The sequence below is a fragment of the Podarcis cretensis genome (assembly GCF_951804945.1).
Source record: "Podarcis cretensis genome assembly, chromosome: 6".
Lineage (NCBI taxonomy): Eukaryota > Metazoa > Chordata > Lepidosauria > Squamata > Lacertidae > Podarcis > Podarcis cretensis.
In genome coordinates, this window is record NC_137175.1 from 22,551,342 (window position 1) to 22,576,860 (window position 25,519).

Consider the following 25,519-nt stretch of genomic DNA (forward strand, 5'->3'; position numbering starts at 1 on the left):
TGGACCTGCTTAATGGTGCTTTAGACTGATGCCAATCACAGCTTCGGCCCAGTATACCTGAAGGAGCGTCTCCACCCCCATCATTCTGCTCAGACGCTGAGGTCCAGCGCCGAGGGCCTTCTGGCGGTTCCCTCATTGCGAGAAGCAAAGCTACAGGGAACCAGGCAGAGGGCCTTCTTGGTAGTGGCGCCTGCCCTGTGGAACGCCCTCCCATCAGATGTCAAAGCGATAAATAACTACCTGACATTCAGAAGACATCTTAAGGCAGCCCTGTTCAGGGAAGTTTTTAATCTGTGATATTTTAGTGTATTTTTGGTTTTTATGGAAGCCGCCCAGAGTGGCTGGGGAAACCCAGCCAGATGGGCGGGGTACAAATAATAAATTATTATTATTATTATTATTATTATTATTATTATTATTATTTATTATTTTGCAAGGAGGTGTTCCTGGAACACCTGCTGAATCAAGAAAGGAGGTTTCAGTGGATACAGAGTGCCTGACTAGAGCTTTGCTAGTGAGGCTGAGTAGATATAAGCATGCTTCAACATCACTAACCTTACAAGGTCTTTGCAACAGCTCCCATCCAAATCATAATTTGTAAAGGCTGGAGAAAAATTTAAATTCTTTTTTCTTTCTTTCTTTCTTTTCTACAAAAGCACTAGAAGTCAAATTGGTGTTAATTTCTATCAAGGCTAAATACAGACCCACATATTTCAGTATAAATGGGTGGTGCATCAAGTTTTAAGATATTCATTCTTTCCACAGTGAGACACAGCAAGAGTCCTGTTATCCCCATTTATGCTTTATTTATCAGTGTTTTTTATAAAAGTCTTTTCAAACTGCTGGGGGAACATCAGCTAAGGTTCCTCCAGGATACCAAGGGATGAACATTTCTAGGTTCTATGCACAACAAAACACATAAAACAGCAACCCTGTGCTGTCACCCAAATGAATCGCAGAACTTTCAAGGAATTATCCAGGACCCTTGGCTTCGGGCAAGTCCTCATAACACTTCCAACAGTGTAGAAAGTTGCACAAGTGGCAACATGCCTGCCTTATCTCTCAGGAGGCACTAGGATGGTCCACTCTTTGGTAATGAGCACGCACTCGGATTTCTCCTCTGTTCCACAATTTTTGCCCAAATGTGCCCCTTTGCAGGAACCTGCAAAACAACGAGAGAGATCAGTGCGGATGGTTCATGCGCATATCCCCCAAATGTTCCCAGCAACATGATTTCAAAGAGTCTTGCAATGACTGTAAGAGCATAAGGGCCCAATGGCACATTTAGTTCAGGAATTGGTTTTCAAAATGCTCAACCAGATGCCCACAAAGAGGACCTCACTTGAACAGGACTCTTCCCACTCATGGTGCCCAGCAAATGGTATCCAAACAGCCTCCATCGATGGAGGTAGAATACAGCCATCATGACTAGAAGCCACAACTGCTGATAGCCTAGTCCTGTGTACATATGTCTAAACCAGTGTAGGCATTGACTCCTATTGTAGACCAAGCTGTGCAACAAGTAAACAACATCACCATCATTTTTAATTTGTATACCGTCTTTCTACTTTACAATACTCAAGGCGGTTTACAAGCTGAAGAAACAAAAAATGTACATCTTATAACAATCTAATACATGGGTAGGCAAACTAAGGCCCCGGGGCTGGATCCGGCCCAATCGCCTTCTAAATCTGGCCCACAGACTGTCTGGGAATCAGTGTGTTTTTACATGAGTAGAATGTGTCCTTTTATTTAAAATGCATTTCTGGGTTATTTGTGGGGGATAGGAATTAGTTCCATTTTTTCCCCTTCAAAATATAGTCTGGCCCTCCACAAGCTCTGAGGGACAGTGGACCGGCCCCCTGCTGAAAAAGTTTGCTGACCCCTGATTCTAATGCAATACAAAAATGTGATAATGAAACATAACTTTAAAACAGGCAACTTACATAAAAAAGTAACATTCAACAATCATTAGAATAGTGTTAAATAATAACAGCAACATATGAAAGTTAAACAGAAATCCACTCAACAGTTACAATAAATAATTTCTAAACTATAATCAATAAAACAACGGCAAGCTACAGTACATAAAATAATACAATACAAATTGAGAAGCAGAGACAAGAGGATGGAGCTAGACAGATGGAAGGAGGCCTTGCCTGATGGAGTCTCTCCCCTCACAGTTCTTTCTCCAGGACCAGTTTCCTTATGAGGAGTCCCAGGGCCAGGGGGTGGGACAAGGCAGGTGGAAGGGCTTACCGTTTCTTTGAGAACTGCTGGTCTATCTCTTCTAGAGTCTGTCCTTTGGTTTCGGGCACAAAAAGGTAAACAAACACAACAGCCACTGCTCCCACTAGTCCATAGAGAAGGAACATCCATGATAAGCCTATGGCATCTGCAAGCAGTAGTAAAACATGGTTAACATGTGGCAAGACAGAACTTTTGCTTGGACATAATGAAGGGTGGTATATTCTCAGAACAGTAGTGTGCATTACCTTATTAATATGCAGTTGGGCCAAGACAAAGCACAGTGACATAGGCAGGAATTTGGTCCAGTAGGTAAATAAGGTTCATCTTTCGCAGCATTCAACAGGGATTGCCAGGGCAGTGCCCATGGGCACAATGGTGTTCCCACAATGCCCATGAAATCTTTGAGCCCTTTTCCCATTCACTGCCCCCTGGGCTGTGAGGCGAAATGGAGGGTAGTTAATTTTAATCTTCCCTGAAAAGTACTTAAGAGCTGAAGCAGGAAGTTCAAAGACTGAAACTCTTTCCTGCTTCCTCTTTCAGCTCTAAGTGCTTCTCAATGCTCAGATTAATTCCACCAGATCCAACTTTTACCTATATATCTTGGAAAAGGGAACTGTATGTGTATGCTGTGCATTTTCTCTCTTACTGTCTCTGTGCAGGGAGCAATGGGGGAGACAAGTGACCTGGAGGGGTAGTGCCCACAGCATTTGCTCATAAATCCCATGGGCCTACAAAGTTTGTCAACTCTTGGCATAGATGTTTTGGTCATTCAGAATTGCAGGCTGCCTGTAAAGTTAGACTTTCCCTGTCAGATAGGGCCACTCCCTGCCACCAAGGCCACTTAGGCCTCAAGCAACGATACTGGATCCAAAAGTACCCTCAAGCTATGTACCTGCTCCATCAGGGGGAGTGTAGATGTTAGAATTCCTGCTCCATGGTTGCAGTCATGGGATTGTTGTTTTTCACATGACGGTGTATGTTTTGACTCCACAGATTGGAAAGTGATGAAGACAGGATGTTTGTGTTACTGTGTTCCGTGAAGTGGGACTATTGTCCTTTGTTTTTTCCTCTGATGCTAGAGAGAGAGGGAGCCATGTTGCAGTGCTCTGTGTGTGTTTATATGTAAATAAAGTAGATTCGCCAAAATGCTGAGTTGCTGAGGTCTATTACGCATGATGCGCAAACTCTGCGGATCCCTAAGTGTGCTGGTGTCGGTTGGCATTGGTTGCTGTGATGTTCAGGATGAAAGAAAGCTTTTGAAGCTCCCGAATGATTGACCAGGAGGGAGAGAACATGCCAGTTGGGCATGTGTCTCTGCCAGGGTCCTACTCGAGTGTAGGCTGAACTCCTGACAATAACATCATCGAGAGCAGGCCGCATCCCATCCACCTGGTTCAAAATTCAAGATGGGTTCTCTCCCTTCACAGCAGTTCAGCAGACAGACATTTGCCGTTGTTACAGTGGAACCTTGAACTCAAACATAATCTGTTCTGGAAGACCATTCAACTTCTGATACGTTTGAGTTCCGAGGCGCAGCTTCCAATTAGCCGACAGCTAGGTTTCTGTCCGAGGAACGTTCAAAAACCGGATCACTTACTTCCAGGTTTTGGGCATTTGGGAGCCGAAACATTTGAGAACGGAGTCACTCTAGTTCAGAGGTTCCACTGTATTATTATAGTTTCTATTTAGCTTCCCTCCCTCCAAGGAGCATACGGTGTTCTTCCCAAGGTGAGCTACATGGCGGAGTAAGGATTTGAACCTGGGTCACCCACTATGGTCTAAGTTTAATGTTCTAACCTGTCTAGTAATGTATTCTGGAGAAACTGAGGATGGAGCAGGATACAAGCCTAACCACATACCTGCAATCAGCCCTGCTCTGAAGCAAATTGCTGTGGAGAATATCAAACACAAGCAATGGCCATACATACCAATGAGGTCAAGGAATGTGAGACTGATCAGCAGATTGGCAGCCCAGTTGAAGCTGTTGCAGAAGGCAAAGGCTCTGCCTCGTATGTTGCAAGGGTAGATCTCACTGAGAACAAGCCACGTCACTGTGGCAGGAGAAAGGAAAGCAGAGGAACAGGGTGAGGATGGAGGGAAACCAACCAGCAGAGAACCAATTTGGGAAAAGCTTCGGATGTAGCTGGAAAGTTAGGATTTGCTGGGGCGACAAAGACACACAGAAGATTCAAACTAACCAGAATGAAGACAATGACTACGTTTAAATGTCACAAGAAACTGTGGTTAAAATTAATTTTGGTCTTAGTTTGGCTTGTTTCATATAAACCAGTTAACATGAACCATGGTTTGCCAGGTTCAGTTGATACACTAAACTTGGCTAAGTGAAAGCTTCTGATGTCTTCCTCACAGCTGTGCCTAAGGAGAAGGGACATCACATAAGGCCAAAGCTCACTGTGGTTCATTCTCAACTAAGCATTAACAAGAGACATGGTAGTTCCACACAGTTTGAAAGAGGGATTGTTGCTTTTGGGACATACAGACAGTGCTTTTTTTCAAGGGGTACTCAAGGTTACGCAGTACTGGCACCTCTTTTTTGTTGTTGTTAAAAAGTGTGGCACTTCCTGTAACAACTTCATGATGAGTACTGGCACCTATTTTACTAGGGGGGAAAGCACTGAGAAATCCATTTTTTAACGAGACAAAAAAAGTATGTATATACACCAAACAAAAGGAAGTCATAATTCTTCCAAACCACTTTCTGACCTTATTAGGTTTCCTCAAGTTTCATTTGTCTAAATCAGATTGGTCCGCTATTAGACAAGTTTGTGATCAGTGGGGAAAATAAACAAATCAGTCAGTTAAACAAATGTGGAATTGGAGGACAAAGATGAATTCCAATCCAGTCTCTGGGTTGTATCTTTTGCCCCTCATGTCTTATACTGTAGTTTTGCCCCTCATGTCTTATATTGGGGCAGGCTACGAAAAAGCATATGGATTGCACATGTAGTAGTAGTAGTAGTAGTAGTAGTAGTAGTAATTCCATTATTTGTACCCTGTCCATCTTACTGGGTTGCCCCAATGTAGTATTTCTAGATCCAAATAATGAAAAACAGCCAATCTCAACTTCCACCTTTCTTGAAATAACTCTTTTATAAACAGTGATAAATGAAGACCATGTCCATTTAGACCCACCTTTTCTAGGGCTGCTGAATGACCAAGATGGATACCAGTTTGTTGAGGTTATGGTGAATGTGCTTGGAGCAACCACACAAAATGCATTCAGGTCACCTTGCGAGTTACAGCAGCCTACCACCACTGAAAACTGCCTAAAGCTTTACACGTGAACGTGTGCATTATAATTAACACGCCTGCCAAACTCTTGCATATGTATTTGGAAGGATTATTTCCAGGTGTTTGCCTAACCAGGTATGTAAATAAGATTCTGCCGGAACTGCTACTTCCTGGAACGTTGTAGGTGAAAGGAAATATTTCAGAAACAACGGGGAGAAGTCCTAGGTACCACAACCGTTGTAGGAAGCAAATGGCCCCATATATCAAATGTAGAGCCTGTACTCTGGATGCAGAAGATTCAGAGTTCAATCTCCAGCTGCTCCAGTTTGCCCAAGATCTTGTCTACTCCAAGTAAAGCAGGGAATGGCATCTGCCCAAGATCTTGGAGTAGACAATGCAGGCTAAATGGAACAATGGTCCAAGGGAGCGTCACATGCTCAAAAGGAGCAATGGACATCTCCAATGATCATAGAGAGGGCTGAGCCACTCCTAGTATTTCTCCCTCAAGACTGCAGCAAGCTGCCAGGGGTGGCATTTTTGTTTAAACTCCCTTTTCCCTCTTCCTTGACTGCCCTTCATCCTGGGAGTGAGAATGGGAGGACACCACTAAAATTACACACAGTGCGGCATTTGATTACATTAGTTTCCACCTACAACCGTCTTGTCTTTAACCATTTGCCTGGTTGCCACTGGTAGCCAGGGATTCCATACAGGTGAGTGCAGCATGGAATTCCCTCTAAGGGAGCGACTGGGATTCATGAAACAGGAACTGAGCACTCTGCTTTGCCAGCCCAATCGACTTCTATACTAGCCAGAGAGGAACTTAAGCCACTTACTCCACAGCTGACTGAACTGGCAAAGGAGAGACAAAGCTCTCCACTTTGCCAGCCCAACAGCCAATCAGATTGCAGAGTGCTCTATACCTGCTTCACCTGATCAGCTTCCATGAAGTGCCTCATGAACCAGCTCTAGCCATGTTTGGCATCTATCAGCTTCACCTATGCGGGTAAATGAAGATGAGGAGTAATGGTTAGAGTCAGCTTAGGTCAGGCTTCCTCAACCTCGGCCCTCCAGATGTTTTGAGACTACAATTCCCATCATCCCTGACCACTGGTCCTGCTAGCTAGGGATCATGCAAATTGTAGGCCAAAAACATCTGGAGGGTCGAGGTTGAGGAAGCCTGGTTTAGGTGTTCATTCCCAGCCAAACATTCCCAGCTGGTGAATGTTTTAAAAAGCAGTGGAGGAAGAAGACCTAGTAAGATTACGGGAGATGGGCAATGGAGTGACCGGGGTAGCAGGGGAGAAGAAAGCAGAAGGAAATGCTTCTAGCTTGCAATTTTTCTTTTACAAGGTTGCTGTTAACTCATAGGAGTGACCCCTCTTATGAGCAAATATCAGGAGGCAAGTAAAAGGCTCAGGGGGTGCTTAGTAACAAGACACATTTATGGGATCCTTATATTTTATTTTTACTGTACTCATTCAATTTTGGTGCCCACAGCTGCTTGGTCAAGGCAGAAGCACATTCACACACAGTCAGGTCCATGCAGACGGGTGGGCTGAATTAGGTAGGAATGTGAAAGCAAAGGGAATTCACTTACTTGGTCCAAATCCAATTGAGAATGCACTCACAAAAGCCATCAAACTTAGCAGTGTGATCCAGTTTAGAAGCAGGTGTTCCTTTGAAGGAGCATTGCCCAAAGATGAGCTGGTATCTTGTCCCTTTCCTTTATCGGACTGATTGAGAAAATGGGTCTGCCCGGTGTGTGGAGTGTTTGTCATCCTCTCTCCTTTTCTGTGGGTGGCAAGAGTCCTGGTCAAGTCTATGGGCTTCATGATGGCTGAAGTCGATTCCATTTGCATTTCACTGCCACCTGATGCCAGCAGGGAGTAAGACATAGCTGGATGGGAGGACAGTGACTTTCCAGGGAGATGAGCTGAGCTGAACGAAGTGGCATTTGAACCTGGGAGCGTTTCACAGTCTTTGGCCATCTCTAATGAAACAGAGCAGCTGGTCAGGCCGATAGCAGTCACCGAAAAGGCCATCACTATGCAGCCAGCCATCAGCAGCACTCTTCTGCCAGCCCTATCTGCAAAAGCCATTGCAACAACAGTCGCAATGACCTTCATCACCCCCAGGCCGACGGAAGCCAGGACAGCAGAGGAATCACTCTGAAAGCCCACTGAGCGGAAGATGGTGGAAGCATAGCCAAGGATGTTGGGTTGCCCTGTGAACTGCTGAAAGAGCACCAATCCTAGGCCAACCAGAGTTCGGCTTCTCATGTTATCCTTGGAGCGGAAAAGGTCCACGAAAGAGTAACTCTTCTCCCTAGGGCCTGGTGGCAGCATGACGTCGTCATTCTTTTGCTGCTGAATGAGGCTTTTGCTAGTCTCGCTGTAGCAAACGTTTAACTTCACAGAGTTCTTTGGGAGGAACAGGATGCTGAGGAACTGAACGACTGCCGGGCCAATGGCCAAGCCAAACATGTACCGCCAGCCCTCGGCAGTGTCCGCAAAGACGTAATTCAGGGCATAGGAAAGTAAGATGCCCACGGTGATGCCAGCTTCGTAGAGGGAAACCAGCACCCCTCGTTGATGGGCAGCCACCATTTCCGAGACATATATGCAGCATGCCATAGAGGATAAAGAGATGGCGAAGCCTACGGTCACGCGTCCGCACACCAGCCAAACAAGCGACCCGGAGAGTGTAAGGACGAGACTGCCGCACAACAGAATGGCATTGCTGGCCAATATTGCTTTGCGTCTTCCCTGGTGGTCAATGAAGATCCCGCCAACCAGAGAAGCCAAGAGAGCCCCAATGATCAAGGAACTCACAAGGACTTCCCGTTCAAAACAGCTAAGACGGAGCTCCACTTGTAGCTGCAGCAAGGCCCCTGAGATAATTCCAAGTTCATAACCAAAAATCAGCCCACCAAGGAGTGAGACGGTTGAAGATAACAGGAGAACCAGCAGTGCATGTCCTGTAAAGAAAGAAGAGCACTCATGAGGTTTCAGGGTGTTTCTCATCCACCTTTACAGGAAATAGGAATCTCTGTGTGTGTGTGTATAAAACAGAACTTTTAAGATCTGCATGTGCAAACAAATGTGCGGACCTGTTCCTTAAGCAAACAATATACTAAAGCCTAGCAATATACAGCTTCAGTCACTCTCTGCACAAACAAAATTAGTATCTCAAGCGCTTTATGAGCATGTGCCCTGTTCTTTTAGCAAACAAGATGCTATCTTCCTTAATAAGTCAACAGAGTGTTTGTTTAGTCACAGTTAGTCCATTTGAACTTGTAGTCTGTAACTAGTAACATGCTCTGCTGACCCCTGGAAGGATATTTTTTCTGCTTTTAAAATTAGCACAGCACCAATAAAGCCACCACATTAAAAATGGAATATTGGTCCAATTGTTTTTCATAAAGTAAACACAGGATCACTGCCTTGCCGTGGCGAAGGGGCTTGAAGAACTCAGAGAAGCTATGAACTATGCCAAGCAGGGCACCCAAGATGAACAGGTCATAGTGGAGAGTTTTGACCAAATGTGATCCACCTGGAGGAGGAACCGGCAAGCCACTCCAGTATCCCTGCCAAGAAAACTCCATGGACAAAGACAACAGGCATATAAAAGATATGACGCTGGAAGATGAGCCCCTCAGGTCGGAAGGCGTCCAACATGCTACTGATATGCAGATGACACAACCTTGATGGCAGAAAGTGAGGAGGAATTAAAGAACCTTTTAATGAGGGTGAAAGAGGAGAGTGCAAAATATGGTCTGAAGCTCAACATCAAAAAAGCGAAGATCATGGCCACTGGTCCCATCACCTCCTGGCAAATAGAAGGGGAAGAAATGGAGGTAGTGAGAGATTTTACTTTCTTGGGGTCAATGATCACTGCAGATGGTGACAGCAGCCACGAAATTAAAAGACGCCTGCTTCTTGGGAGAAGGGCAATGACAGGCCTAGACAGCATCTTGAGAAGTAGAGACATCACCTTGCCAACAGAGGTTCGTATAGTTAAAGCTATGGTTTTCCCAGTAGTGATGTATGGAAGTGAGAGCTGGACCATAAAGAAGGCTGATCGCCGAAGAATTGATGCTTTTGAATTATGGTGCTGGAGGAGACTCTTGAGAGTCCCATGGACTGCAAGAAGATCAAACCTCTCCATACTGAAGGAAATCAACCCTGAGTGCTCACTGGAAGGACAGATTGTGAAGCTGAGGCTCCAGTACTTTGGCCACCTCATGAGAAGAGAAGACTCCCTGGAGAAGACCCTGATGTTGGGAAAGATGGAGGGCACAAGGAGAAGGGGACGGCAGAGGACGAGATGGTTGGATAGTGTTTTCGAGGTTACCAGCATGAGTTTGACCAAACTGCGGGAGGCAGTGGAGGACAGAGGTGCCTGGCGTTCTCTGGTCCATGGGGTCACGAAGAGTCGGACACGACTAAACGACTAAACAACAACAAACACAGGATTCCCAGGCATCAATCCACACCAGTCTCATTGTTTCCAATCAAGTCGTAGTAAACTTTAGCTGGATTGGGACCAGCTAAGAAAATGAAACTGAATATTGAACTTCAACACACAGTAATTGTATTACCAATTTAACACAAATCTAATTAGGTTAATTAATCCAGACAGAAGCATCCTTGCTAAAGCAGGTGCAGGAGGCAGGAATCTCTTAATAGGGAAAAATTCAGTACACATCAGAGGTTGCATAGGCAGATTTAGCTGTAGATCAGGAAGTCCAGATTCAATATTTTCTCTGCCACTGATTGGTCTAAGCTGAGCTCCCTCCTTTCAGCCCATATATGAAATATGGACTTCCTCACAGGGTTATTGTAGGAGTTGCAGAGATTAACTTACACAAAGTGCTATGTGAATGCAATGGCATTATCTAAAGCACTACAGAAATGCTAAGCATTAGCATTCCTAAATATTATTAGCACAAGCAAGCTTTTAAAATAATGAGACTACGGGTGTCACATATTAGGAACATCTTGTCTGAAAAGCCCCTGCCATACAGTGAACAGCCTTTGCCTCTTTCCTAAAAGCCTTAATTCATAAAATGAGTGACGTGTGGAAGTCGCTTTGGGCTTGCTGTCTGTGGATTCTGCCTCCATGTAGCAAACTGTGGACGTTCAGCAGCTCATCACATGAACTGGGTGAAAATCCCTAGAACACACAGTGAGACACACAATGAATGCTTAACATGTGGAGATGGCTGCCACAGGGAGATATTTTGAAGTCATCTCCATGTGGCAAATGTTTCTGTCTCACCCAGATGACTCTCTGAGCCATGCAAGTCCCTCTCTTCTTCCCTGCCACAAAGTTGTACTTTAAAAATGCTGGGAACAGCACGAGACTATTTTTGCAAATGCAAAACCTTCTGGGTGACAGTGATGAAGGCCAGACCAGCCAGTCCTATTCCCCTGTAGGGTGTTTCAGTTCTGCTGCCTCACTTTCAGCTGTCAACTGCTTGCCAGCCAGGAGAGTCCTACATATGTCTTTGTGGGTATGCGTTACTGTTACAGCTTTCAGTACACAGAACAGCAAACTTCCTCCTACCTGCTAGGAATTCTTTCAGGTAAACAAAATGACTGGCGCTTTGTCTAATATATTCTCCATGAAGCTGAAAACAGACCTCTGGGCACTTAGCCATGCTTACCCTCCTGCATCAACTCATCTCATTGCCACGCTTCGTTCCAGCACACGACGTCAGTTCTATGATCCCATGTCTAATCCTGCCCAAATGCACAGGAGCCTCATTAATGGCTAGTTTCATCAGGGACATTTCAAACCCTTTTCCGTGACAAAAACACAAGAGTCCTGCCTACCACAGGCTTCTGTTTGGGGAAGGGCTGTAGCCAGCAGCATGCAGTGATTTATTTATTTTTGTATGGGAACAGTCAGGGAGCATTGCTTGCGAGGGCAATGGGGATGGGGGGCTGACACTGCGAGCATGAGCATCGTGCCTCCCTCCCTAAGTGGGGCAAAAGCTTCCAGGTCTTTGGCAAGGAGGTGCCAGGCATCTGAAATGATAATAGAGCTGAAATATTCTTGGAGTCGAGAGTGGATTTCATGCTCTTTATTCAGCTCATAGTGGTGAGGAGGAATGGAAGTTCCCTCGGAATGTCTGCTTTATATACATTATTTACACAAAGGGCCCCATGCGATTGGCTAATTCCGGGATTCTCCTGTAGGCCAATCTGGTTGCGGATTCACTTCCACCTGGAGCTGGATTGGGTGGCTCCTGTGGACCAATCAGACTGCTGCATTCTGAATCCTATTGTTCTAGGACCAATCAGACTGCTGCATTCTGGACCCTATTGTTCTAGGACCAATCAGACTGCTGCCTTTTGGATCCTATTCAACTCAGTACATAACAGGAGCCCTCCTGCCTCTTTCCCAAAGCCAGGCAGGGTCGGGGAAGGTGGCAGGAGGGTTCTTGGTTGGAGCATCACACCTCCCTCCCTAAGCCAGGCAGACGCTTCCCAAGATTTGGGAAGGAGGCACCAGGTCTTATTACTTTAATACTCTTTTTTAAAAGTTTTTTTTTTTTGAGAATTTCAACATAACAAATTATCGAAACATATCATCTTCTTTTCATTCCCCCCCATTTTCCCCTCCCCCTCCCCCAAAAGGAACCCTCCCCCCCGAGACTTCCCTCAGTTCCTCTCTCTGATTTTTCAACACATATTATTCTCTGCATATTATCCAATTTTCAAGATCCTTAAATCATCTGTCTATTATGTTAACAATCAATAAATTTGTGTATGTTTATTCAAAACCTTATAACCTTAATACTCTTAATTTATCAGGAACATTTAGGGGACTAGCCTAGTCCCACTAGTCCACTAGCCACACGCCACTGGCATGCAGAAGGTCCCAGGTGGAGCTGGCAAAGAAGGTCCCAGGTCTGATTGGCATGCAGAAGGTCCCAGGTGTACCTGGCAAAGACTCCCAGAAAGCTGCTGGCAGCACAGTCTTATGATAGCATGCAGAATGCACTCATATACCGCACTATATATAGCAGCAGCAGCTTATGTCAAGGTGGAGTACACTGCCAACCATTACCTGCACCATTAAAAGAGATTATTACTGCACCATCACTGATGACACTACAATGGCTACAGCACTCTTGGCACATTGCTCCAACCAAGTAATTGCCAGTGCTATGTGGACCGCTGTGCACTTTTGAGACAGCAGGTACGCAGTACCTGGTGTCAGCTCTTTTGTTTGTTGAACTACTACTATTGAGCGGGATCCAACAGTGTCAGTCTGCTGGTGTCCTCTAACCCTCTGGAGCAGATGGGGGCATTCAAGAGAATGCAGAACGAAGGGTGAATCACCAGATATTGCCTCCCTCTCCTATTCCATGGTAGGATTCCATTCTTCAGCAGATGTACACTATCAGATACCACTCTTTGAAAGAAGCTACAATGTCAGGTAGAATCTGCAAAACAAAGCTTTCCTCTTTTTTTGCACAACACTTAAAAGTTACATTGTATACCTATTTGCTGATAGGTTTGTCCCATGGAAACCAGAAGGGCTCTGGTACACTAGATTGCAGGCTTACTCTCTGACGGAATGGGTCTGGGTGTTCTGAAGGAACCAGGGGTGCTCCTAGATCAGGGGTCAGGAAACTTTTTCAGCAGGGGGCCAGTTCACTGTCCCTCAGACCTTGTGGGGGGCCAGGCTATATTTTGAAGAAAGAAAAAAAATGGAACGAATTCCTATGCCCCACAAATAACCCAGAGATGCATTTTAAATAAAAGGACACATTCTACTCATGTAAAAACACGCTGATTCCCAGACCATGCGCAGGCCAGGCTTAGAATGCAATAGGGCTGGATCCGCCCCCCGTGCCTTAGTTTGCTTACCCATGTCCTAGATTCATCTTTGTCACTTGAGACACAGGTAGTCTTAGTGGCTGGGACTGCCTTTTGCCAGCTTCAGTTGGAAAGACAGCTATAGTCATTCCTGGGCCGAGATAGCTTGGCCACTGTGATCTTGGCACTGGTAATCTCAAACCTGGATTACTGCAACACACTCCACGTTGGGCTTCTCTTGGGCTTAACCTGCAAGCTGCAGCTGTTGTGGAATGCTGCAGCTAGATTGCTGCCTGGAATACCCTGTGGACACCATAGAATATCTCTGCTAAAAGAGCTGCACAGGCTGCCAATATGTTACTGGGGCAGTTCAAGGTTTTAGTGCATTTAGTATTTAAAGACCAAAACAATTTAGGAGTAGCCCAGGATATCTAAGGGACTGCCTTATCCTGTCCAGTAACTGCACTCCTCAGAAGAGGCATTGCTGAGAATATCATATGCCACATAGCAGGTGCACTAGAAACTGGGCTTTTAGTGTTGCAGTTCCAGCCCTCTGGAGTCAATCACCAGGTGAAATCAGCCAGGTGCCCAGCGTGGTGGTGTTTAGGTGTCTATTGAAGACATATTTGTTTAGGAAGGCTTTCCCTGACGTGTAACTCTGTCGTTCATCTGATGAAATTGCTTATTGGTTTCAGAATGTTTGTGGATGGTTTTATTGTTTCAGAGCTTGTTTGAGTAACTTTACAGACCATAGAGCTTGTGTTTCATTCTGTGTTCACTCTTTCAATGGCTTTAGGCTGGGAAGTTGTTGTTTTTTATCTCTTTAAGAACAATAATACCCTTTGTCTTCAATATGCTGTCCAAAAGAGTGCAAATATTTTGGAAATAATATTGAAAACATTTCTCATGGTGGAACGATAGTTACAGTCTTGAATACATTTGGCACAGTCTGTTATCTCATGTTATTATGTTGTTGTTAAATAAGTAGATTTGCATTTATGAAGCTATTTTTAGTGCCTTACCTCTATTTGTTATTCCCCTCCTGACATAACACTGCAAAAATTCTGCCATCTGTACAGCTGCCTATGCTGCCGCAAACATTTCTTGTCTATAGGTAGCCAATTAGAAGCAATATTTATTCAGGGAGAGTAAAAGAGCTTTGCAGAAAACTGGGACGGTTCATTAGTTCCTACCTGCAAACTGTATTAGGCACATACAGCGCTGCTGCGAATGCCGTGACTGATTCAATTAGATCCTCCTCTAATTTCCATTGCTTTACTGGCTGCTAATGTTTGGTGAGCTTTGATTAACATGCAGCCTGGTACTCACAAATCAGTCAGTGTATTAAGAGGAAAGTGGGAGAAAGAGAGATTGGGGAGATAATTGGCAAAGCTATAGTGAAGATCCCCATGAAGTCTGTGGCAGGAGTCCATAAAAACGTGAAGATCAAACCAAAGTCCTATCCAGGGGCCAGGCAGATGTCTATGGGGAAGCCCACAAACACTGGCAGACTTTGGCCTTTAAAATTTCAGTGGTGCCTCGTGTGACGCCAAAATCCGGCGCCCCCTGCCTCTCGCCTTCTGCTGTTCGTCATTGTTGCAGCGCCCCCTACAACGTCCTCTTGACTCAGAGCCCAGTGATGGTGCCAGGAGCGAGCCAGCAGCAAATCACATGGAGCAGGTGAAATTAATTATTTCTTAGAAAAACAGGATCGGCTCAGGATCGGCCAAATGAATGCAGCAACTCTTCTTCAATAGGTCTTGCCCCTGTGAGGCAGTTGTGGAGACTGAGGGTCCCCACTTTCCCATAACTGCTGAAGTCTCCTCCTCTCCCTGTTGTTCCCAAGCAATCTGAGACTGTCTGCATGTCTGCCTTTGCTTCTCCCACTTCATGTATCTTCTGGTTCTGGGAGATTGGGCGGGGGGATGGGGAGAAGCTTGTTGCAGCAGAAGACTGAGATACTTGTGCTTCTTCACCAACCTGACTCCTCTCTGCCTCTTGGTTTCCCTCCTCTCTTGCTTCTGCTTCTGGACTTCCCTTTGCCACAGACTTTTCCTGCTCATTGAGCCCTGTTACCTCTTCAGCTTCTGACCCCTACACCTCCTTTTCCCAGTCTTCTCCCTTTAACCACACATTGTTGTCCCACCACCAATCCCCTGGCTCTGAGAATTCTTTCCTTGGTGGTTCCCCAGCTGGTCCCATGACAGTGGGCAAACCAGCTGTGCTTCCCTAAACCAGCCTCTGCTATAGAGTGCTGGCCCTGCTTTTTCTGGACTATAAACGGGCACATGCTTGTTTCAGAAGTTTCCATCTATTTTGGCATTTCAGAGTTGTTCTAAGGTAAGGTAAAGGGACCCCTGACCATTAGGTCCAGTCGTGACTGACTCTGGGGTTGTGGCGCTCATGTCGCTTTATTGGCTGATGGAGCCGGCGTACAGCTTCCGGGTCATGTGGCCAACATGACTAAGCCACTTCTGGAGAACCAGAGCAGCACACGGAAACGCCGTTTACCTTCCCGCCAGAGCGGTACCTATTTATCTACTTGCACTTTGAAGTGCTTTCAAACTGCTAGGTTGGCAGGAGCAGGGACCGAACAACGGGAGCTCACCCCATTGCAGGGATTCGAACCGCCAACCTTCTGATCGGCAAGTCCAAACCTGGCCCTCCAGATGTTTTGGGACTACAGTTCCCATCATCCCTGACCACTGGTCCTGTTAGCTAGGGATGATGGGAGTTGTAGTCCAAAAACAGCTGGAGGGCCGAGCTTGGCCATCACTGTTCTAAGGACTACAGTGGTACCTTGGGTTACAAAGAATTCGGGTTACAAACATTTCAGGTTACAAACTCCGCTAACCCGGAAGTAGTACCTCGGGTTAAGAACTTTACCTCAGGATGAGAACAGAAATCATGCCGCGGCAGCAGGAGGCCCCATTACCTAAAGTGGTGCTTCAGGTTAAGAACAGTTTCAGGTTAAGAACGGACCTCCAGAACGAATTAAGTTCTTAACCAGAGGTACCACTGTACTGAGATTTACAGCCAACCTACCCATAAAGCTTGGAGCGAGTGGCAAGTACAAGCGCCTCTCTCTCTCTCTCTCTCTCTCTCTGCATGCACACACAGCAGAACAGAATAAAATGTTCAGAATAAAATCTCCACACAGTTTCTTGATTTAGCTCTAATCTCCTAAATCCAACCCCAATATTGCAGTCCTTCTGAAAGGATGTAACCCTATGCACAATCCTATTCCTAAAGTATGACAGAACAAACCAAACTCCCTTTGTGCTGGGCTTGGGGTGCGTGTGTGGATTGGGCAGAAGTACACCCGTCCAACAGCTCTACTGACCTGTGTTAGTTTTCCACATCACTGCTAGCAAACAGCTCCTCCTCCTGCTTACGGAATGTGTGAGTGGGTGGATGTGCTGCATAAGGCAGGATCCTTATTGCTGGCAGACAGGAAAAAGTCTGGAAAGAGCTGTCCTGGGTTTCATTGACCCTGTAACAGCATCGGGGGTCCAGGTAGGTGCAGCGATTTGCCTCCCCAGACCTGGCCACCAACAGCTCCCTAAGTCCCATTGAATTTTGTGAGCCTTACTTCTGAATAAACATGTTTAGGATTGCCCCGTAAGTTGGGAATGAAGTATGTAACATGCTTTGAATATTTCCTCTCCCCACTCCCCCTGAAAACAGGTGTGGATGCATCTGGGTTTTGTTTTGGGTTTTTTCCACTTGAAATGCAGAATGCTGTCCTGAACATGTACACCCATCTCTCTCAACCTTTCCGGACTTCCAGAAAGATACTGGATGCTATTTTGAATTTTCCTCCAGCCATGGAGAGGGGATTCAAACTGATGTACCAACTTGAAATAAAGAATGGCACCATCAGTGCATGCACCAAAATTCATTCTGGTTTCAATGTTCCAAGAAGTTGTTGGCATCCGTCTGTCTGAAGATGCAATGGAGTGCACCTCCAGGAGTCAAACCGCTCTGTTAGCAGCACCAAAGTGGCCTCCCCAGAGTAAGTCCTTGGCTGCTCAGATGACAAGACCACCCTCCCCCCCCCATGTGGTCCAAATGAAAGCAGAGCAATAGTTTGACATCAACTTGGCTGCAGGATTTGCCAGAAGGAAGCAGACAAGGCGCTATCTAACCTTCTTAGGGACTCCATTGCTAAACAAACATGCAGACTGAATGCTAAGCACAACAGAGGTCTCACTTTGCTTGGGCAAGTATCAGAGAGTTGTTTAATTCTGCAAAGAACGTACCATTAAATTGGCTTTCTCCTGCTTGTTCATATTTACTTGGAAGTAAGGCCCATGACCTTTAGCAGGACAACTTTTCAAGTAAAAATGTTCAGGACTTGCATGCTTACTCAGAAGTAAGTTCTTCTGAATTTAACAGAGCAGACTCCCAAATAAATATACATAGGTAGAACAGCTCTACTTACTCTGAAAAGCCACGACTTTCAGAGCTAAGGACTACAGCCTAACGAGGAAAACTATGTCTGCTTTTTCTTTGAGCTGTGGAATGCTTGGCTACTTTTTAGCCCCTTTCACCCCTAAACCTGAAAGTCGAAGGAGGAGCACCGTTATTATTTTCTAATCCTCTGCTAAGCGCATCTTTCTTTAAAGCGTTCTTGTAAACCCACATACACATTGTATAGACAGTATTAATCCACCACGGGGGTGGAGTCGGGAGAAGATAGGACGGAAAATAAGAAGATGCTTAAGGGAGACAGCTAACTTCTAGGCCTGTTATATGTCTATATTAAATTAAGCAGTTGAGTGGGAAAAGTTTGCTGTGCTTTTCCACTCCTTCATCCACGAAGCAAGCCAGGAAAAAACAAAACAGCCTCCTTTGCCCTCCACTCTGTGTCCCCTAGCAGGGAGGATCTTGCACTTACCCATGGCGATGGGAGAGAGAGTTCAGCTCGAAAGTTTGCTTCCCGGCCTGACCAAGCAGGCGAAAAAGAAATCCCGGAGCCAAGCCCGGAGACGCGCAGCAGTTTAGCGCTCGGCTGCCGTCGGTCGCAGCCTGGAAAGGAGGCGCATTCCGCGTCGCGCTTGCAAGGAATCGCCGGATCGGGAGCTCGCGGCTCCGGACGCCGGGGCAGCGACGGATATGCCGCCCGCCGAAATCCCGCAGCTCTGGGAAGAGGGGAAGATGCAGGATCGGACCATCGGGGCTGAAGAAGCTGAAGTTCCCCTACGGGGTCTCCGGGACTCCGAAGTTTTTCCCCTTCTTCTTCTCCCTAGTGGACGGGGCCGAACAGCGCCACGTTGCTCCAGCCCTGCCCACTGCAGCCGGGAGGGGGAACCTCTCGAGCAAACGGGGGTTTGTCCTGCAAGTGGCGAGGCTGGCCAGCAGCTCGTCGGGGAAGAGCCCTCTCTGCCCTGTTGCTCCAGCCTCCGCCTGCAAAGGGAAACCGCGAAGCTCGGCTTCTCCTTTTGCGAGCTTCGTCCTCTTCCACTCTCAGGGCTCTTTCACGCCTAAGGAGTTTTGCATACACGTGTGAATGGGGTAAACGCGTGTCGGGTTTTCAGAGAAAGCCGATCCTTGCAGGAGTGGGAAATGCCACTGGGGCTTATGATGTTGCCTTACAGCACTGGGGGAACCAGCTGGGGAACCAGCAAGGGAAGAAAGGTCAGGGCCAAGGAAGTGGTGGTGAGACAAGGGAGAAAAGTGAGAGGAGGTGTTGGAAACTAAAGAGGTAACAGGGCTTAGTGGGGGGGGGGATCTGTGGGGCAGAGGTGAGTCTGGCTGGTGAAGAGTTATTGATGTCTCCCCCTCCTACTGCAACAATCTTCCCTCCCCCTGGCACTCCCATAACCAGAAGAGGCATGCAAAGCGCAGAGCAGAGGTTGACTTCATGCAGGCAGAGTCTCAGGTTGCTTAAAAAAAGCCCTGGAAAGGAGGGGACTTAAGACAGCTGTGGGGAGTTGGGGACTTTTCAGTCTCTGCAGCTGATTCATGGTGCAAGACCTACTGAAGAAGAATTGCTGTGCTCATTAGGCCTGACACCCCACCAAGACTGTGCAGATTGTGTTCTTGCTAATAAAGAGTTAGCTACAACTTGAATGGTGTGATTTATTGCCAGCTCTCTCCCGGCAACTGGCCTGTCGTGATTGGTGCTGTCTACTCTCTACACTGGCCAGAAGCAGTTATCCAGGATTTCTGGACTGAACCTGAGACCTTCCACATGCCAAAACCACGTGCTCTTCCCACTGAACCAGACAGCCCTCCATTGTGGATCATGGAAATTGTGCCAGTATCTACACAGCAGACTGGTTCGTGGATATGTTTATTTGCACAAGCATTAAGTTGCTTGGCCAGGTGTGTGGGGGAACATACCTTGTGAACCAGCCCTTAGTTTTGGTTAGTAAAGAAGATTTCTGAGCATGGAGAAGAAGATCCTTTCCCCCTTGGGGCAACATGCAAAACCTGTTAGGTAACAGAGAAAATAAAATCCATCACATCAGCACACAAGTAAGCAATTGCTGCAAGTCACTGTCCATTAAATCGAGACAAGTGATGTGACACTATTGCAACAACTGGATTAAATGTATTAAAGAGAAGCAAACAAGCATTGTGGTTTTGCACTGTTCTTTTGCCAACCTTGCTGTAAGGCAAAGCAAAACAGTGATACCATTGACGGAGGATTTGGAGCACCATCAACAGTAGCAAATGGACATGTTTCAATCAGTGCATCTTAAAGTTCTTGTTTCACTTTTTATGGCTGGGGTGTACAGTGGTACCTCAGGTTAAGTACTTAATTCATGCCGGAGGTCCGTACTTAACCTGAAACTGTTCTTAACCTGAAGACCACTTTAGCTAATGGGGCCTCCTGCTGCCGCCGTGCCACTGGAGCACGATTTCTGTTCTCATCCTGAAGCAAAGTTCTTAACCTGAAGCACTTTCTGGGTTAGCGGAGTCTGTAACCTGAAGCGTATGTAACCTGAGTGTATGTAACCCGAGGTAATACTGTACTTTGTATTGTCCAACTCAGGCACCAAAATGTATTAAGCCAGCCCTTGAGATGTGAAGGCCTGGCAAGGGACCTGAAAAACTGGAAACAAAACCCAGGAGCTTTTTCCATATTTCTATTTCACCCGCCCAACTTCAAACTTCAGAAGCAAATTGGGGGAAAATGGGGGTTGGGAAATGGGGTTGTTTCCATTTTATTGCCCACCCCCCTGCCCTCCACATCTTGAGGCAGCCCTCTTAAAACAACAAACTACTTCTTGTGCAAATGGTCCTATTATTGCATCTCCCTTGCGTATTTTTTTAAAATCTGAACTGCAGTCTGCCGTGGCTCAATGGACAGCAGCAAATAAAAGCTCAAAAATCTGGCACAACAACATCAAAAAATGGAAGGCCCATAGCTCCATGGCAGAGCATCTGCTTTGCATGCAGAAGGTCCCAGGGTAAATTATTGGCATTTCTAAGTAAGGTTGGTGGGACATGGGTGGTGCTGTGGGTTAAACCACAGAGCCTAGGACTTGCTGATCAGAAGGTCGGCGGTTCGAATCCCCGTGACAGGGTGAGCTCCCGTTGCTCAGTCCCAGCTCCTGCCCACCTAGCAGTTCGAAAGCATGTCAAAGTGCAAGTAGATAAATAGATACCACTCTGGCGGGAAGGTAAACGGTGTTTCCGTGTGGCGTTTCTGTGCGCTGCTTTGGTTCTCCAGAAGCGGCTTAGTCATGCTGGCCACATGACCCGGAAGCTGTACGCCGGCTCCCTCGGCCAATAAAGCGAGATCAGGGGTCCCTTTACCTTTACTAAGTAAGGTTGGGAAAGACTCCCTGTCTGAAATTGTGGAGAGCTACTGCCAGTCATTGTAGATGCGGGTGGCGCTGTGGTCTAAACCACTGAGGCTCTTGGGCTTGCCAATCGGAAGGTTGGAGGTTCAAATCCCTATGATGGGGTAGCTCCCATTGCTCTGTCCCAGCTCCTGCCAACCTAGCTGTTTGAAAGCACGCCAGTGCAAGTAGATAAATAGGTACCACTGTGGTGGGAAGGTAAATGGTGTTTCTGTGCACTCTGGTCATGGTGTTCCGTTGTGCCAGAAGCGGTTTAGTCCATAGCTGTCAACGTTTCCCTTTTCTTGCGGGGAATCCTATTTGGAATAAGGGAATTTCCCTTAAAAAACGTTGGCAGCTATGGTTTAGTCATGCTGGCCACATGACCCGGAAAGCTATCTGTGGACAAATGCCAGCTCCCTCAGCCTGAAAGCAAGATGAGCACCACAACCCCATAGTAGCATTTGACTGGACTTACTTAACCGTCCAGGGTTCCTTTACCTTTTTACCTTAGATAGACCAATGGTGTGACCCTGTTTAAGGCAACTTCCTAGGTTCCTCTTAGCTATGAGTGGCACACAGGATGTTGAGGGGGGAAAGAGGTCTGCACTCATGCATCCTTAAATAGTTGTGTGGCAAAGGGTGTATTAGCCAGCATGACGGAAACAGCTGAAATTCCCTCTTCTACGTCTTCTGTTACAGACATAGGAGCCCTGCCCCCTTTTTCACCTGGCCACCAGAATTGTGTGAGTGACAGTAGCTTAGTGGTACTGCATCTGTCTTGAATGCAAAAGGCCAGAGGTTCAATCCTAGGCATCTCCAGGTACGGCTGGGAACCCTGGAGTTGCTGCCAAAATTTTCATTTGAGTAATATTCTTAAAAAATAAATAGAGAGGGAGAGCTGTGCAGCGCCCCTTCAGCGAAGGGGCTCCGTTTCTCCTCCCACTTTGCTGGAAAGGTGCTGAGAAGAGAGGGAGAGAGCATTTTTTTCTTGTTCTCCTCCTCTAAAACTAGGTGCGTCTTATGGTCGGGTGCGTCTTATAGAGCAAAAAATATGGTAAATCTGAAGCTCTCCTGTGTACAGAAATTGCTGTCTGCCAACTCCTATCATCTCTGACCATTGGCCATGCTGGCAGGGGCTGATGAGAGTTGGAGTCCAACAAAATCTAGAGGGCCAAAAGTTCCCCATCTGTGAACTATGGCAAAGTCCTCCTTCACATTCTGTATCTACATAGGAAGTAGATGTGGTTACTTATGCTCTATAATAACAATATCAATAACAATAACAATTTATTTGTAATCTGAAAATATGTAGCTGTTTATAAAGAGCAATTATGTATTAGGCCTTGCACGAATTCCCTTTGCAACATTGTGCAACCTTTCTATATACATATATCCTGTATCAACTGTTTTAAACTGATGTTGCTAATTTGTATACTGTAAAATAGGCCAGGGACCTGTGCCTCTCCAAATTTTGCTAGACTCCCAACTCCCATCATCCCCCAACCGGTGGCCATGTTGGCTGGGGCTGATGGATGTCGGAAACCAGCAAAAAATATGGGGTGGGGTACCACAGACTCTTCAACCCTGTCACAGATGTAATGTTTGATAACATTTCACAGTGAACTGTTCTGAAAAAATCCTTATGGCTCTTTCTTTCTGCTTGTGTCAAAACAAATTGTTTTTCTCCTGCCCCATAGGACACTATCTATCTTAAGGGATAAACGAGAATTGGATTTCCCTTGTAACAGTTTTTGTATGCTGTTTGCTATCTATAGTGATTACGGAGGAAGCACACACAAATCCACAGAAAGGTGAATAAACAAACGGGAGATGAAATAGATATATAGATACATATACACAGAAGGTTGACAGAATAATTCTACCTCCTCTGTAGTTTCCAGGCCTGTTTTTCAAGTGTGTTTGGAATCAAAGTATTCGTCTGATAATAATGTACAAACATCCAATTATGTATTTGAAATATTAGCTCTTCTATCTCCAAGAAAGGGGCTCTTGAAGCTTGTTTGGCTGTTGTTTTCCTTGTTCAAACAAATGCACATTTCTTCCCATTTTCTGATGTTTAGAGTCTGTGGCAGGGGGAGCTTATCTCATGGTTTTTAAACACCTGAAGTTGATGGTAAAAATAATTATATTTTCATTCAGCATATTTGGAAATATGATTGAAATCTCTCTCTTTTGATCTGAAATGTGGGTATCATGGGCTCCTTTTGTTCCCTCTCAAAATCATATTATCCAAAATATATTTGAAAGTGTTAGAAGCTATCCAGATGTTTTGCAAAATGAAGATTAGCTTCCCATTCAACTCCTGTAGTTTCAATTTCAAAAGAGCCATTTAATATTGTTTTTTGCATCCTGAGTATATTTAGAGAGGGACAACCATCTTCTGAATGGTCTAAAATGACTTCATACATTGAGGGTGGCCAATAAGATTGAAGGGAGTGGTTTTTCAAAGGGATTCAGAAATGGGACTGGAAGGGTTTGGTAACCATAGCAACTGCTTCAGTGATGTTAATCATTATGCTAATAGTGATTGGCACTTAGGGGTTTGACCGTAGGTTCTGTGCACTTTCCAGTAGCTTTAACTGCTGAAGGGCAGAAATGATAGTTTGAATCTGTGAAGATGACACCAAAGAATCTTAAAATAATTTGAAGGAATTCACAAAAGAAATCAGGAAATGCAAATTATGCATGGTCTTTGGTCGGGGATGCTAGGAGTTTTAGTTCAGCAATGTGTGGAGGCTCAAAGTTTCTTCACATCTGGGTTAAATGATACAACTCTAGGTGTATTTGCAGACCAGCATCCCTCAACCTGGTGTCTTCTGGATGTTTTGAACTACAACTACCATCAGCTCCAGCTGCCATGGCCTATGATCAGGGTTGATGTAGTCCAGGAACGGGACACGAGTGGCGCTGTGGGTTAAACCACAGAGCATAGGACTTGCTGATCATAAGGTCAGTGGTTTGAATCCCCACAACGGGGTGAGCTCCCATTTCTTGGTCCCTGCTCCTGCCAACTTAGCAGTTCAAAAGCACGTCAAAGTGCAAGTAGATAAATAGGTACCGCTCTGGCGGGAAGGTAAACGGTGTTTCCGTGCACTGCTCTGGTACGCCGGCTTAGTCATGCTGGTCACATGACCTGGAAGCTGTACGCCAGCTCCCTTGGCCAATAAAGCGAGATGAGCGCCACAACCCCAGAGTGGACCTAATGGTTAGGGGTCCCTTTACCTTTTAGTCCAGAAACATCTAGGGGGCACTAGGTTGGGAGAGGCTGGGCTAGGGACTCTTGCTTTCAAAGCAGGACAGGAGGTCCTGCAGAAACAGAAAGAGCTCATGACTTACATTCTTGTGTCATTTTGTGTCACATTGCTCCTTTTGATCCTTCAAAACCTCTCGTTATTGTAAGACTGCTTTTTTTTTGGGGGGGGGGAATGACGTTCCATTGTCTCAACTCTGACTTGACCGCATGATTCTTAATTCCCGTCAGTGTCAGCCAGCACATCAGCCAGCACAAAACAGCTAGAAGGCTAAGGTCACCAGACGTCCCCGTTTTCCGGGGACAGTGTCCGAATTTACAAATCCGTCCCCTGACAAAATCCATCTATTTAGTAGGAAATTGAAAAGTGTCCCCATTCATTGAAAACAATCTGGTAACCTTATAGAAGGCACCAAGTTGGTGAAGCCTGCCCCTGGGGTGAAATGGGGGAAAGGCAAGGGGGCAGGATCCTTGTAGCTTTAACAATTGTGTAGAACAGGGAATTTTTGGAGTGATGCAGCTTTTTTCATCTCTGCATTGCAGACCCCCTCTTCCACAAGTCCTACTTTTGCACAGCTTTTAAAAGCACAAGAGCCCTATTCTCCTTTGTACATCATAACCATGGGCCTCAAATAATCAAAGTCCACCTTTCAAAATCAACAAAATCATAAGGGTTTCAGCCAGCCTCTTTCGCTCTCCTTCTAAGAGTAGGCATTAGCCAGTAATTGTGTTTATCTTTAAGCTGCAAAACAAGCTGGATTTTCTTATTCTTGCAGGTGCAACCCTTTTTACAGGCACAAGAGTTGGTCAGCTGCCAACCCTACAAAAGCATAAAGATGACTTGATCACCCTAGTAGTTACGAGTTGCTTGGCAGCCCTATACCTAGCACACCTGCTTGATTTGTGAATCTTATTAAGGAAATGGACCAGTGCCACTATGCTCAGAGGTTCTTGACAGGAAAACTCAGATTCAGTTTTGAGGGAAGGCGGGTGGCGCTGTGGGTAAAAGCCTCAGCGCCTAGGGCTTGCCGATCGAAAGGTCGGCGGTTCGAATCCCTGCGGCGGGGTGCGCTCCCGCTGCTCGGTCCCAGCGCCTGCCAACCTAGCAGTTC

General features: G+C 45.9%; 1 protein-coding gene across 1 annotated transcript; it reads right to left on the reverse strand.

The window, feature by feature from the left end:
- Window positions 1-786: 786 nt before the first annotated feature.
- On the reverse strand, window positions 787-18,705 carry SLC2A10 (solute carrier family 2 member 10). The gene is made up of 5 exons (XM_079979357.1): window positions 18,238-18,705; window positions 7,103-8,482; window positions 4,179-4,301; window positions 2,260-2,395; window positions 787-1,162 (listed from the first exon to the last, which is right to left on the reverse strand). The coding sequence occupies exons 1-5, from the start codon at window positions 18,239-18,241 to the stop codon at window positions 1,063-1,065; spliced, it is 1,743 nt and encodes a 580-aa protein (XP_079835483.1). The 5' UTR covers window positions 18,242-18,705; the 3' UTR covers window positions 787-1,062.
- Window positions 18,706-25,519: the final 6,814 nt, after the last annotated feature.